The following is a 16,546-nucleotide window of genomic DNA, read 5'->3' as shown; positions in this document are numbered from 1 at the left end:
CTTCTTTTCGTATCAGGATCTAAGGAAGGAAGGTTCAGGGAGCCCCAAAATGCTGAATTTAGGGGCGTTACAGGTAGGGCAAGGGCAGGGGACCAATAAGTCCCTATCCTGGGATGGATACACCCCCTAGTCTGCTCCTCTCCTGTGGGAGGGGGGCAGGAGTGTTGTAAGTAGATTAGGTAAGCAGCAGGACACGTCTTCAGGTTATTAAGATAGGTTTATTAAGTAAACTTCACAGCTGACCAGACCAACTGCCAAGGCTGGAATCCTCACATACTAGATAGAACACTCTTAGGTACTATGGGAAATTAGTAAGCTAGGAACACTAAGAAAGGACTACTGACACAAAGTAGCCATATTGAATGAAGTATAAATATACAAGGAGCCTAGCTGTGATTGGGCAGGGATCTTCAAGAAAGCCGGAGCCCGGGGTCGTGCTTCACCTCGCCTCTCCCACCTGAGGGGTGGGATTGGCACAGGCTCCACCCAGCGGTCCAGCAACATGTCTGCTGTGTGGCAGCCTAGGCAGCCTCTCAGTCCAGACGAGGATTATAGGTTAGGTTTCATGGGGCATCTCTAAGATGCCCTCTGGTGCATTTTACATTAAATCTCACACTGGCATCAGTGCAGGTTTAATGTGCTGAGAAGTTTGATACCAAACTTCTCATTCTTCAGTGAAGCCCCCATGGTGCTGTGGAGTTCGTAATGACGACCTCCCAGCACCATATACTCTTAATGGCAGCACTGCACTTAGTGCCCAGGAATGGCCCTGGGTACTGTAGGGGCACAGGGCTCATGCACCTGTGTCCACACCACTGGCATAGAGCACCCAGCTATAGGGGTGACTAATGTATGCCAGGGCAGTGGGTTTTTGGGCATGGCACACAGGGATGTGTGCCATGTCGACTCGGTTTAGTTCTTTACTGGGACACTCAGCCTGCAAAGGCAGTGTGTGGGTGTCAGTGTACAGGGCCCCTAAGGGTGGCACAATAAGTGCTGCAGCCTGTAGGGGCCTTCTCTGGTCACCATGCATGGGTACCTGGGGTACCATTTACTAGGGGCTGATAGGTGGCCAGAGGTGCCAATTGGGTTTTAGTTTCAACACGGTTTTAGGGAAGGAACACCGGTCCTGGCCACCTGGTTGGCAGAAGCCCAGGGCACACTCAGTCCAAGCACATCAGCAGTTCAGCAAAACGTGGGGGCATACCAATGCAAGAAAGATGGCACTTTCTCACAGGAAGCAGACAGGCTTCGCAGACAGACGTCTGCATCCCACGAATGGGAAATCAACCAACAAGAAATCCAGAAGATATTCCACAAGTGGGGGACTCTGCAAATAGACCTATTTGCAACACATCAAATTGCCAAAACTTCGCATCCAGGGTACCGTGCAAACAGTCCCTAGGGAATGCACTATGGATAAGCTGGTCCGGGACATTTGCCTACGCTTTTCCACCAATACCACTGCTACCCATGAAACTAAACAAATGCAGATTCAGCAACATGACACTAATACTGATAGCACCTCAGTAGACCAGGCAAACCTGGTTCTCACAGATCATGGAAATGGCACAAACGCCCACACACGGGTTCCCCACCAGAAAGGACCTGTTAACAATGCAAAAAGGAAGAGTACTACACCCAGAGCCAGAGAGCCTCAGCCTAGCAGCATTAATCCTAAGGACCTAGAGTCTGCACACCTCAAACTACCGGCAAGAACAATGGCGGTACTCAGAGAGGCAAGGAAACCTAGCATAAGAAAGTGCTACGTAGCAAAATTGAAAAGATTCTCCGAATGGTGCATTAGGGAGAAACTACAAAGGAAGATTACAAGGGAATCAGCAGTACTAAAATACTTAACGCATCTACTACAGAATAAATTAAGCTACACATCCCTAAGGGTGCACTTAGTGGCTTACACAAGAGGAGAAACGGGGGAAAGTTTTTTCACCTCCCAAGTGGTAAAAAGAATCCTAGAAGGAGCAAAAAGAATCGCACCTCCAAACAGAGTACCAGCACCAGCATGGAACCTCAACGTAGTGCTAACGCAATTGATGAAGGCACCTTTTGAGCCTATTCACAAAGCTACGCTGCATATGCTCACGCTATAAACAGCCTTCTTAGTTGCTGTCACATCGCTACCAAGAGTGAGGGAATTACAAGCGCTAACACTTCAAGAACCCTATCCACAAATACACAGTGATAGGATTGTCATGAGAACGGACCCACATTTCATGCCAAAGGTGGTGTCATGATTCCACATCAATCAGACAATTCAAGTACACCAAGTTTTTTCCAAAAACCTTCCCAAGCACAGAAAGGGTGTTACACACTGGACGCCAAGGGGGCAGTAATGCACTATATAACCAGCATTGAAAATGCAATCCGTCTTGCCCTCGTTTAAGTTAAAGCAATTCTGTTTGTAATTAGGTTGCTTTTTAGCTTTGCTTTTATTAGTGTTTTTCAAACTCATACATAACATGCATATGTATGCATATATGTATATGTATGCATGCATTTATGTAGATATGCAGATGTGTATACATATATATTTATATATGTATGTATATATACACAGATATATATAAATGCATATATATATGCATATATATACACACACATATATGTGCATATGCGTGCGCATAGAGAAGTAGGGAGAGAGCTGTAGCGGTAGAGAGAGGGAGAGAAAACTGACGGGTGGGTGGATGGCTGGGTGGTTGTATGGTTGGATGGATGTGAAATGTGAGAAGTACAAGAGCGAGATGGGGAGACAAGAGAACAGACTACTGAGAAGGGGAGTGAGAGAACAGAAAAGCTAGACAAGGTAGAATTGAGTGCAACGAGATGAAGAGTTTGTTTAAAGTGAAAAGACCGGGATAGGGGAGAGAGAGAGGGATAGGGGTTGATACAGAAAAAGAGGACAGACCGAAAGCTAGAGCGTAGGGGTTGTGGGAGAGAGAGGATCACAGGGTAGCATCCTGGGAGGCAGCCGCTCATCACCAGGTGTTATCGCGAGAGAATAGCAGAGAGTGCTAACACCTCGTGCCTCTTCTCTAGTCTCTGTTGGCGGAAGTGTTTTATTTCATGCCTTGCTTAACTGTTTTGATCTGGCCACTGAGCTAATAAAGTAGCCAAGCTGTGCTCTCCATAGACAGACAACCCACCTCAGACATCTGTAACCGTTCAGGCCGTGGTGATAACTTTCCGAGCAGAGTCGGAGTGTCCCGAGCTGTCAGTGCGGCCTTGCCTTGGGCACATTAACAGTAGGCACTGGGTTTACAAGAACTCGTAAAGCGCGGCCATTAGCGCGAGCTGTATCCCTTAATACCTCCCTGAGGAGCCGCTGAGAGCAGAGTCCAGGGTGCAGCCGAGCCGCGGGGGGGCCGGGGCGTTACTCTTCTCGTGACACGGCGTGATATATCGTCAGTCATGTGCGCTGACCCGCAGAGCCGTGTCACAGCCTCCCCTCAGTGCGTCTCACCACACCTGCACTATGGGGCGAGAAGGGCATGTGAGATAACTTACACAGGCGGGGCAGAGGCCGGGAGAAAGGACGAAAAGCAGTGGGAGAGGAGTGAACAGTGGAGGAAGAAACTGTGTGAGAAAGAATGAGATGGAGTGGGCGAATGGACAGGATGGAAGGTAAGACATCGAGAGAACGAGGGTATGGGGTGAGAAAACGTAGAAGAGTAAAAGAGGAAGAAATGGGTAATATATAGAAGTGTGGAGGAGATAGGGAGAAAAGACAAAAAATGGAAAGAGAAAGGAGGCAAGAGAAAGAACTAGGTGACGGACAGGTAGGTAGGGGAAGAATAGACAAGAGGATGGACAGACTGATTGACGGTTGGTTGGGTGGGTGGATGGATAGATTAGGGACTAAGGGACCGGCTCGTGCAGAAGCTTTGCAGCTTCAAGGACTCAAATTAAAATGTGTTTATACAATACACCTTTTTCCTCCCTTTCATTGTAGTTGGCGATCAGTAACCAATGCGAGAAGCATGTACAATCGCTATGGCTGGCACAGTCTGGTATGGTTTTTTTTTTAATGATGCTAGGGGACCTGTTTATTTAATAGACATTCATTGTAGTAACAAAAACAAACTTTAGGAAGGGGCTGGCAACACCACGCTTCAGGGGCGCGATGGATGGATTATGGACTAAGGGACCGGCGGGTGTAGAAGCATTGCAGCTTCCAGCAAGCGACTGGTCCCCAAGGTTTGAGTGACCGGTTCAGAGATCCAGGAGGGAAGGCCAGGTCTGCAGAAGAAAGGAGGATGCTAAAAGTAAGATGCAAGTCCCCTTGATATTTAGGGAGTGGCCTCCCTGTCCGGCTCGTGCTGCAGATGAGGTGGCTCTAGAAACTTCCAAGCTTGCCTGTGTCAATGACCTGATTCTTTAACATGGACGCGTCCGGTGATGCTGCAATGCCCACACGTGAGCTGACATGTTCGGGCACAATGCCCTTTGTGAAAGTTAGTAAGCTCGGAGAATGACTCAAGCTGTGGGTTTGGGCACCATAATTTAAATGTCTCTTATTAACAGCTACGTGGAAGACCACAAGTACAGAACCGCAGGACATAAGCGCTTTAGCCGGGTTTCACAAAGCTTTAATTGGCGCTTTATATACCCCAAGTTTAACGGAGCAGTGCTACCCGCGGTTTCAACATTACTAATGTGGCTATGGTCAATAACTGGCTGGTTGGCCCACGTGCTCATGCCAGCCTACGCTGGATCCCAGGCTGGAGAACCCCCGCTCTGCACCAGAGTACACAACATGCACCAAGCTTCTCGGATATCTGTTCCACTGAACCCTCGTTTACATAAGCTAATTAAAATGTGTTTGCACACTCCACACAGCATACCTTTGAAGCCGCGACATTTTACCAGGCTGTGGAGAGTTCATTGCACTGTACCACAGTATGAGACGGGACATTTCGATGTGTGTAAAGCTGCCGTGGGTTCGAGACCGGGCTTCGGTAACATTTGAAGCACTGGCGACGAAGCATAGAGTCCATTAGCCAGGCTTGGCCCATGCCGATCGGTATTTTAGTCTGCGTTCTCGGGAGAATATGGCAAGGCTACGAGACATAATGCGTTACTCCCCTCAGTTAATGGACGCAGTTAAATCTCGAGCTTCTCCGCTCCGATGCATTTTTAATCACAAAACATACCAGACCCATTCCAATAAAGTGAAGGTTAAAACCCGGCACCTCTTGTTAGTTGCAGCCTTTCCAGCCTTGTGGGTGCCCATGAGAAACGGTTTCTGCAAATGCCCAGGTTTAATTCCTTGCCTCAGCGGTACATTAACAAGCACTCGCCAGGCACCTACGCTTTGCTTATAACATTTTAAAAGTAAACCGCGGGTGCCGCGATTATACTAAAATAAAAGAAATAGATGTTTTTTCTATTTCTTTACTTTTGGTATAATCGCGTCACCCGCACGTTACTTTTAAAATGTTATAAGTAAAGCGTGGGTGACGCGATTATACCAAAAGTAAAGAAATAGAAAAAACATCTATTTCTTTCATTGTGGTATAATCAAAGCACCACCACGACGTAGACTTTCCTCTTTTTGCTGTCCCACTTGGCCTGACTTCCTTGTGACGTAAAAGGTTTATTATCTTCTTTATGGGGCCATCTGTTTGGACCCATAAAGAAGATAACAAACCTTTTACGCCAGCAGTAAGTCAGGGGAGCCAGTCCAAGCGGGGCGGCTCTAAAAGAGAAAAGTGTACGTCACTGGAAGCTCTTTTCCAATGGCTGGCCACCGTTTAGCATGAACAGTGACGCCAGCCAATGGAAAAGAGGGGCGGGATTAAAGCCCACTAGTGAACCCTCCTGATGACACTAAATCTCGCCAGCGAGACTGCACATGTGCGCAGTCTTACGCTAGGCTTCGACCTAAAAAGGACAAGAGTGCAGAAAAGCAAAGCAATTCTTTGCATCTTTTGCCAGCAGTCTTTGGGGACGACCAGTTACCAAAAATACCATTGCACGGTGAATTGCACAAACCATACAACTCTGCCACAAACAAATGGGTCAACAGTTACATGGAGCAGCTTATGCTCACTCAACAAGGTAGAAATGAGCTACAATTGCGTTTCTAGCTAACACACCAATTCAAGACATTTGCCAAACTGCTACATGGTCTTCAGTGCACACGTTCACTAAGCACTACTGTGTGGATATACAAATGAACAAGGAAGCGCAAGTGGGAAAGAAGGTCTTTCAACACATATTCAGTAACCAGGGCTCATCTTCCACCCAACCACCACAATAAAGACAAGCCACTACAAAGTCTATGCACAGCATAGTGAATCCAGAAAGATTCACGCTACAAAAAGTATAGTTTCTTACCTGTCGGTATAGTTATGCAGCTTGAAGAATTTCTGAATTCACTACGAACCCATCCTCCTCAGCCAGAAAGATGAGACCGGAGGAAAGGGGTTAAAACTGAAGAAAAGACTTGACTAGATTAAAGGAGAAACAAAATCAACACAAGACAAGAAAAAAGAAGAATCCGAAGATGGCAACCAAAGTTCGGAGCTTCCGGAGAAAGCGTATCGACGTCACGAATCACACGTAATGGTGGTATGTCGACACCCACCTGGGCCACGGAAAGAAGACTAAATACTACAATTCCTGACCCAACCACTAGATGGTGGAATAATGCACAGCATAGTGAATCCAGAAAGTCTTCCAGCTGCATAACTCCCCCGACCGGTAAAAAACTATCCGTTACCTAAGGTAAGTAATGTGTTCTTTCCTTCAATAAACTCTGTACACCAATATAGAGGACGGCAAGGGCTAGGGGTGGAATCTGTTATCTCCTTTTTTCTGTGAGAAAGACTAACAGCCAGATTCATCATTGAAAATTGCGCTCGCAAAGGGCCAGATTCTGAGAATCTGGCCCTTTGCGAGCGCAATTTTTGCATTTGGGATTCATCATCCCAAATGCAATAATCGCTAATAGCAAAATCGCTAAATTGCGAGGAATTGCATTTTAGGAATCTCTATTTGAGATTCCTTAAATGCAATTCATTAACCATTTTTTAATTGCGAATTCGCAATTTTTGGCTGCTATTTACCACGAAGTTTGACTTCGTGGTAAATATCGAAAACTTAAGAAAATGCACTTTAGTGCATTTTTCTAAGTTGTATGTTACACACACACATGTCCTTTGGACATGTGTGTGTGCGCAACATCAGTCTACATTTTCATTTCAGGCATGCTACAGGTTGTCCTTTGGACACCCCTGGCACCCTTGAAATCGCAAATAAGGAATAACTCCCCATTCATTCCTATGGGCCATAGGAATGAATGGGGAGTTATTCCTTATTTGCGATTAGCAATTTGCTAATCGCAAATAAGAGTGTTGTAGGAATCGCAATTTATTTTGCGATTCCTACATGAATCCCGTTTTGCAAGTCCTTAATAGCGATTCCTTAATAATCGCTATTAAGGACTCGCAAAACGGGACAATGGTGAATCTGGCTGTAAATCCCTACTGCTTTACAAAGTCTGTTGCTAAAGGTAGACTGCATGGTGTGAAGATAACCTACCAGTTCAGGCAGAGATGGTTCTTTGCTGTGAGGAGTTCTTGATAGTAGTGACCAGGGATTGTGAATTGCTGCTCAACAGATCTGCTTGATCCTTAACGTGCAGTCCCATAAATTGGTATTTTAAATTGTCTGAGGATTGTGAGAAGCTTGTATGTCCGAGCCATGCATTGCCTTAGCATTTTTTTAGTGATTGGCCACAATTTGTGGCCCGCATGGTGGCTATTTACTAGGAAGTTGCTGAGAGCATCTACGTGCTTAGTCGCCCAATCCCACAGGATTTGGGCCTTCTCCATTTGGGGTAGAAATTTTGTGCTCCGCTTTTATTCACCTATTTTTCTAGAAGCTGCCTGCATCGCATTATTTCCTCAAGTGACTGAAGATACTGCTATGCCAGTGTACCTGTACCCCATCATCCATGGACCACATTATTTCTACAGGAATGTACATCTGACTTCACTGCTGTGCCTGTCCCTTGGATTTGGCTGTTGGCACCAGTAGCCTTGAGTACCTGTCCTGCCGCTCATACACTTCCTTTGTGCAGCAATCGCAAAGAGCACACCAAGGAGTCTGGCAGAGAGGAGTGATCTATTCTAGCACTTGCCAATATACACATTAGGCTTAGTGCAGAGCTGTTAAAGTTAACTAGACATGTTTTCTTACTAATAGTAAGTAGATAAGTGGTGCATCTACCGCTGGAACTAGATGTTCTATCCTCACACCATTCTCCATGAGTAAGCCTTAACAGTTCAACTCCACTTTCCCTTAGTAGTCAAAACCTAGGAAGTAGTACCTTGGCATTTCCGTTATCTTTTGCAGTAATATGTGCTGTCTGCTTTATCAGGGTCCAGCTGCCAAACCTGTTACAAGGATTGTTAATCTGCCCCTGGGTTACACAGGCTGTAGAGAACTGGCCTGACCAGGATTTCTGTACTTAGGACTGATTGAGCTGTAACGCAAGCACCAGGTTTTCTAGATGGTAAATCCTCCTTTCTAAGTCCTCTAGTAACTTCAAGCATACCATCTTCATGTCCTCATCTGTACTACTTCCTGGTCACTAAATAGCTTCCACTTCTAGGTGCAGAATAAGATGAATGATGTGACAGAAATCACAGAGGGATAAATGGAGGATTCAGAGACTCTTAATGGACACCCACATACGCATGGAGCTTAGAAGTGAAGCGAAGGAGACTTGAGTATTTTTAATAGGCGCTCTATTAACATGTAAAATTGTTACCTGTGCATGATCCTGTTGTAAATCCTTTTGCCAAATTAACACTACAGTGTACTGTTGCTTGCTAGTCTTGACAAATTGGACTCTAGTGTATAGCTTCTTTTTTTATATGTACTATTTTGTATTTAATTTGACTTAATCGCCTCATGCTGTAATTTATAACCTCACTGATATGAATCTGTAATGGATATATATTGGGAATTTGTTTGGCAGTACTTGTAATCTTGACCCTTATGAATGGGTCTTAGTATTGTCACAGAAATTAACAACAAAAGAGTGTTCTAGTGCAGGTATGGAGGGGGTCTGCACTGAGCACAAGGAGTCAAACACAAGCCCATTTGGTTTGTTAATAAAGCCCTCACTCACCGACCTGGTCGGTGACTTGCTTCATCATCGGGCCCCACCGGGTGTGACCGAATGTCACCCCGGTGTGCTGCAACGCCAGAGTTACTGCGGAGCTGGTCTTGTGAGGATGGAGGGGCTATGTGATGAGTAACGTGAGAAGTGTAAAGAGTGGTGGTTTTAAAATTGTCTTGTATGTATCAAAAAATTATTTATTAGCTGATCATCAAGGACAAAGTAAAAAATGTGTCTATAAACAAGGCCAACTAATTGGATGGTCTTGTACCGATAACATTTCTCGCCGACCCGGTTCATCGGCGAGACCCGGTTCCGAGGGCTGAGCAGGTGTATCAGCGGGAGACTGGCGTAGTGGGCGATGTGCCAAAAAGCGCTGCCTCCCCCCTCCCGAGGTCTATGGGGTGTAATACCACCCCCTGTGAAGTTTTAATTTTGGTCTCCATATTTTTGGAAACCTGAGGTTGTGTGTTTCCCGCCCTTCGGCCGGTGGAGCCCCCCTCTTTTTACTTCACAGACACGAATTTTTCACTTTCAAGGCCTACGGTCGGGTGGGCCTTAGCGTGCTCATACCGCCGGGGTTTACACTCTAGGTCCTGACGAATGCCTGGTTAACTATACCGCTTGGGCAGAAACATGTTGACCAACCACACTTTCACTTAAATGTTATCAGTACAAGACCATCCAATTAGTTGGCCTTGTTTATCGACACATTTTTTACTTTGTCCTTGATGATCAGCTAATAAATAATTTTTTGATACATACAAGACAATTTTAAAACCACCACTCTTTACACTTCTCACGTTACTCATCACATAGCCCCTCCATCCTCACAAGACCAGCTCCGCAGTAACTCTGGCGTTGCAGCACACCGGGGTGACAATCGGTCACACCCGGTGGGGCCCGATGATGAAGCAAGTCACCGACCAGGTCGGTGAGTGAGGGCTTTATTAACAAACCAAATGGGCTTGTGTTTGACTCCTTGTGCTCAGTGCAGACCCCCTCCATACCTGCACTAGAACACTCTTTTGATGTTAATTTCTGTTAATCTATTGGGGACTAAGAGTGTTCGCGCTTCTCCCTTCCTCTCTCTTTGTTGATAGTTAGTATTGTCACATCCAATATTATCTCTTGCAATTTGAATATAGTAAGCTACTATGACGCATAGCAACAAATCACAATTTTTGTAATTTTTTTTAGCGAGTGTGTGGCGCCGCAGCGATAAGGATGAGCGAGAAGACCGTGACACCCCTCGACGAGTATTGCCTTCAACAAAAGAACCTGAACAAGATAGTGAGAAGGAAAACAGCTCTTGGAGACCAGAGAAGGAGCGAGAAGCTCCTCGACGAGTAAAGACTGAGGCAGATGATGACGGTTGGACCACTGTACGCCGTTAATCTTGGAAGGAGTCACCCAGTGTCCATCAGCACCAGACGTTTTGTTCAGCATCAAGGGATTCTCAATTTGAGAGTATTTAGCAAGTGGTTTGAATTTGCTTTCTTTCATGACATGAAGATACCATAAGACCTATAACTGCGACATTGATCGATCATGCGGAAGCAACATATAAAACTCCTTTCACACCGGAGTGTTGGAAAGTTGTATTGAATCCGAATTGTGAACTGAATTCTCCTAGTATCCATGTTCTACTGATCACCAGATTGTAAAATAAAAGTGCAGTGTGAATCCCAGCAGGTATTCCAAGCAGCCTATTGCTTTTCTTATTCATTTATTTGTAATGACCAAAAGATCCTTGATATTCCTGATGCTTCTAAATCAGATCGGCTCACAGATGTGCAGCAATACTCCACCTACACAATCTGATCGTGGAGGGTAGGTTTGTACATATGACCTCAATTTCCTAATTTGTTTTATGAAAGTAGGAGAGTGGCACTATTTTCTTGCCTTCAGTAAGTACACCATTCACAAATCTTGGACTAATTGTAGTTTGTTAACTATAATGTATCTTCAGCCACGAGTGTTTGAGGTTCTACGCTTTTGAAACAATTAGTCCACTGCTTACATGCAAGTGTGATACGTTGTGAGGGCTATCTGAACACCATATCCTTTTTCATTTGCGACATTCTGGTATTTGGAATTCTCTATGGGTTTTTTGAAATGCAGAGGATACCAGTAACAGGAAGTTGTTTTAAAGTTTAAGCGGACACAGCAGGATATTGGTGCTTGTATTGGTAAATGCTTTTCTCAATTCTGCATGTAAAATGTGTCTCCATCTTTCTCTTGGGCTGTGTGCTTGTAGACTGGCCTGTAGAATTTACAGTACTGAGCTCTGTTAAAGGCAGATGCCTCGTTGGTTTCCGAACAAATTTAGCATGTTTGGAGAACAACACTTTTATGCCGATTGATAAGATTTCATTTACAAGAGATGAGCAGCTTTGATGATAGGAGTGTGACCCTTTTTAAATATAAAAATGCTATATGAAGAGTATATCTTTTGACCTATGTAGACATTATTTATATTACCTACTATAAATGTGGCTACTCTTTCAAAGTCTGTTTGAATTCAGATTTCAACCACCGCAGGACTGGAAAGCCATTTCCTTTTTAAAAAACAAAACATTGAGATGAAAAGTGTGGTACATATTTTTTTTTGTGAACGGATAGCTTATGGTCTGATTCTTTTACTAAGTCAGTGACTGCTTTCAAGAATTTAAAAGATATTGTCATATTTAAAACGTGCAGTTTTCAAGAAATTGTTGACCTTTAACTATCTGCCCCTCACCTCTCTCCTCCTTTGTACTGGGAGTAAATGCGTTCCTCTCTAATGAGCATTTTATGGTGATGGCTTTGTTGACATTCATTGTGATGTTTGGTAATAAACATCACTAGTCGGTCTTATTGACGCCAACACAGTAATTGCTGCTTTCTTTCCTTAATGATAAATAAAAGAAATAATTCACAATCTTTTTTATGTCTATTTTGTGATTCTAGGTTTTACTTTCTGCAGAAACCCAACATTTGCATAAGCCGCTTAGATGAGATCCTTAGGTATTTGGTAGCACAGTGAAGATCTGTCCCTGTTAACAGCCACCAACTGTGTCCTGCCCCTGTACATGATTTTAAAAAAAGCAGTTCAGCAGCCTTCTACTAGTCACAAGTAGGTGACATGATACCTATCAAAAGCACCTGCCAAACTGATTCCTTTTGAATCTGCTCCTGAAGATCTAGAGACCCTTCAGTATTCACCACACTTGTAGGGCCCTCAATCACTCGAATGACTACTGATGATGTAATTAGAGTTGTGGATGTTGAGAGCCACTTAGAGGACCTTCCCCTCTCATTCATTGGTTCGTAATGGACTATGAGTTAAGGAACACTAGTATAACAGATTTGTATGCGGTTCAAATTTAAATTGTGAGAATGAGCTGATCAAGCGTGTGCAATTGGTGAAGGAAGTCTAAGGCAAAGTTGAAAGAAAAGTCTCAAGGTCAAGTAATAAAAACAAGAAGGGTGACAGAAGCCTGTTTGACGTCCTCCGTATTGTAATCCAGAGGAACCTGGTGCAATTCGTATTCACAGCACCAGACTTGTAGCTCTGCCGCCAATTCCGATCCATTGCTGACCTCGGAACTGATGTACTCAGTTATCCAGTATTGGTGTATCTTTCATAGATTCACATGCCTGAATCATTCCCCGTCGTCAAAATGGGAGTCCCACGGTAAAATATTCAAGCAGTGCTTCAAACATTTCATAGGCTATAATGCCTCTAAGCCATGTCAAGAGTAGCCTATCTATGTCCATTTAAAAAAAAGGACCTCATGTTCGAGCACAGCCAATCGGCTGCCACACCCTCTAGAACACTCTCAACCGAGGCAGATTCTCTCCGATTTTCACCTCCTGCCGCGTGGAAGGGAGTCAACTTGAGTGCTACTCCGCTTTTCCTTCAACTTCAACAAATCTTGGCATAATGTCAGACAAAAATGGCCTTTTCCGCCCTTGTTAGACCAGTGACAAGAAAAGGGTTCATGTTGATGATCCACATAAGGAGTGTATTTACTGCCTTTACCCAAGACGAGAGGTGAGAGAATGCAAAATTTGCTGCACTTTTCTGTCTAAAACCCTCAGGTGGAGAGGGAAAGTTGTTGATGCGGCTTCAAACCACTTAACACCAGACACCTTCTACGGAGGAGGATGGTGAGATCCTCCACATCTCACAAGAGGATCAGATCTGAAGACAGTTCCTCAGGAGAAGGTAGGACTCACCCTAAGAAGGTAAATCTGTGTCTCTCTATCGAGACCTAAGAGGGGAGCGATCCCTTTTAGGAGGAATGCCCTCACTCACCATAGGTGACATGCTTCATCATTTGGGCTTCTCCTCCCAGTGGGAAAGCCTAGTCCCACTGAGGGCTACAACCACCTCACTGTGAGGTGGGAGCTCTGGGATGTTATTTGTTAAATAACAGCAGATCTGAAAGAGACACGTTAGTGATAGATTCCTTACCTTAGAATATCCCCAGGCGTCAGACTGGATCCGGAAATTTTTGCGTAGCAATACCCCTGCGCGCTGTTAGGCGTCGTCTGCGGCTCCGCGTCCGTCGTCGGCGTCGTGAGCGCCGGGATGACGTCATCGGAGTATATAGACGGCGCCCATGCGCGCTGACGTCAGTTCTTCTTTTTTCCGCGCCAGCTAGCGCAGATCCGGAAGAAGCTCTACCCCCAGTCACTTTTTGACTGAATACTTTTTTTTTGATCTTTTTGATCCTCTATTTGGTCGATTACTCGACTATCGGTGCCAGGGATGCCCGGGTTCAAGCCTTGCTCGAAGTGCGGCCGACTCATGTCGGTCACGGACCCCCATCGCCGGTGCCTGAAGTGCTTAGGCCTCGACCACGACGATCGAACCTGTGACGACTGCCGGGCCCTGACGTCGAAGGCTAGGCGGGAGCGGTCCCGCAAGCGTCTCGAGCTGAGGCAGTCGGCCCCGCGCCGCTCCAGGTCCCGGTCCCGGTCCCACGGGAGGTCGAGGGACAGGTCGCGAGGTCGGAGTCATCGACGCTCCGGGAGTGGTCACCGATCGTCTGGATCCAAGTCCTCAGGTAAGAGGCATGAGAGGTCGGAGCGACACCATCGGTCCTCCGACCCGCCCCGACGCTCGCTCGATGCGGCCGGGGGTTCGGGCGACACCGCCCACGCGGCTCCGCGGGAGTCGCAAGCGTCGCCGCCTGCCCCACACCTTCGGGTCCCTGGGCACGGCGCGTCGCAGGAGGAGGTCGAGAGGTACCTCATGGCCATGAGGGCCCTCCCTCCTCAGTCGGTTCCCGTGGCGCCTTCGGGCCGATCGGCTCCGTCTGCAGGTCCTTCCGGGTCGGGCGCTTCGGCCCCGACGACGTCGGGTACTTCGGGCCCGGCGCCGCTGGCGACTTCGGTCCCGGCGCCGCGCGACCTCGCTGGATCCGGCTCCGGATCCGGGACCTCGCCGGTCGACCTTACGACCTCGCCGGCGCCGTCCCTTCAGGTGTCGTCCCCGGTAACCGTAGTGGTTGCCGACCCCAATGCTTCCTACGGTCCGCCTCAGGCGTCGGAGGGGCGCCGCTGGGCGCCGATTCCGTCGGCCGTCGGAGAATTCTATCTCCACGAGGAGGCCCTGGCTGTTCATCCTGGTCTCCAGGAGCTGGGTGACGAGGAGCAATGGGAGGGGTCCGAGGACCCTCTGGCACGTGATTGCCAGTCACATCAGGACTGGACATATGAGCTTGGGGAGGCCAGTGGTATTGACACTTCGCCAGACACTGGATTTACATCGCCCCCGACTGTGGCTTCGGAGGCGGGTTCTGCTTACGGTGTAGTGTTGACGAAGGCAGCTAAGGCCCTAAACCTTGAGCTCCCCGTCGCGGCCGTGAGGACTAATCTCCTCACTGAGGTGCTCAAACAGCAGTCCGGCTCCGCGGAGCCCCTTCTGCCGTTCAATGAGGCCTTGTGTGACGTTCTGCTGGGCACTTGGTCCAAGCCCGCCACAGGTCCCCCTGTGGATAGGAACGTGGCCAGACGCTACCGCCCGGCACCGGGCGACCCTTGCTTTTTGTCCACCCACCCCACCCCCGAGAGCCTGGTCATCCAGGCCTCCACTTCCCAGACCGCATTCCCGACGGCCCCGCCCGATCGGGAATCCAAGAGATATGAGCAGTTCGGGAAGAAGGTCTTCTCGTCTGTGAGCCTAGGGCTCCGGTCAGTGAACACCAACTGTCTCTTGGGCCGCTACACCCACACTCTGTGGGACACGGTTGCGGAGGTGCTGCCACAATGCTCTGAGGAGGTCAGGGCTAAACTCAGCCAAACCCTTGCGGACGGCCGAGATGCGGCACGATTTTCCATCCGGTGTGGGCTGGATACCACGGACTCACTGGGCAGGGCGATGGCAACGACGGTGGCGGTTCGACGCCACGCCTGGTTGAGGTCCGCCAATTTCTCGGCCGATGTCCAGGCCACTCTCATGGACATGCCGTTTGATGGCCGTCGCCTCTTCGGCGACAAGGCAGACCATGCGCTGGAACGTTTTAAGGACTCCAGGGCCACGGCCAAGTCCTTGGGCCTTGCGGCCCCACGCCAGCAATCGGGTGCCTTTCGCTCCTTTCGTGGCCACGGAAGGGGCGCCCCACCACGGACCGTCAGCCACGCGCCGCAGAATGTTCAGCAACGCGGTGGCGGCCGTGGGAACCGCCGTGGCGGTGGTCGGGGCCAGCGGCGAGGCCAGTCCACACCTCCCTCAGCAGCCCCCGCCTCAAAACCTTCCTAGTCCGAGTTTTCAGGCCCATGTGACGCCTGTGGGAGGCAGGGTTCGCCATCACCTCTCCCACTGGCATACAGTCACTTCGGACAGGTGGGTGCTGCAAATTGTCCGAAGGGGTTTCTCCCTCCCCTTCGAGTCTTCCCCTCCATCCATGCCACCTCAATGCCACCGTGTGTCGGGGGATCACTTGCGACTTCTGCAAGAGGAAGTTTCGGCCCTCTTGGCCAAGAGGGCCATCGAGCGCGTTCCTGGGCCAGAAGTAGGACGTGGCTGTTACTCCCACTACTTTCTGGTACCCAAGAAGGGCAAAGGGGGCCTACGCCCTATCTTGGATCTGCGGAACGTGAACGGCTTCCTCCGTGCGGAGAAGTTCAAGATGCTCACTTTGGCTCAGGTCCTGGCTGCCCTGGACCCAGGAGACTGGATGGTAGCGTTGGACTTGCAGGACGCCTATTTCCACATCCCCGTCCTGCCGGCCCACCGGCGTTACCTGCGGTTCACGGTAGGCCACGAGCACTTTCAGTTTACCGTGCTCCCCTTCGGCCTTACCAGCGCCCCACGGGTGTTCACGAAGGTGATGGCGGTGGTCGCAGCCCATCTGCGCAGGCAAGGGGTGTCAGTCTTCCCCTACCTCGACGACTGGTTGT

General features: G+C 48.0%; 1 protein-coding gene across 2 annotated transcripts in view; it reads left to right on the top strand.

Moving 5' to 3' along the window:
• The window catches only part of EIF3A (eukaryotic translation initiation factor 3 subunit A), a 771,171-nt gene extending 759,097 nt beyond the window's left edge, over window positions 1-12,074 (top strand). For both annotated transcript variants that reach the window (XM_086922925.1, XM_086922923.1), the window contains one exon: window positions 10,352-12,074. In XM_086922925.1, coding sequence (XP_086779051.1) covers window positions 10,352-10,548 — 197 coding nt within the window. In that variant the 3' untranslated portion in view covers window positions 10,549-12,074. The remainder of the gene's footprint in view (window positions 1-10,351) is intronic.
• The last annotated feature ends 4,472 nt before the right edge of the window (window positions 12,075-16,546 follow it).

The sequence above is a fragment of the Lissotriton vulgaris genome, chromosome 5 (genome assembly GCF_964263255.1).
Source record: "Lissotriton vulgaris chromosome 5, aLisVul1.2, whole genome shotgun sequence".
In the NCBI taxonomy this organism is placed as follows: Eukaryota; Metazoa; Chordata; class Amphibia; order Caudata; family Salamandridae; genus Lissotriton; species Lissotriton vulgaris.
Note: the sequence above shows the minus strand (reverse complement) of the source record. Positions and strands in the feature narration are given on the sequence as shown.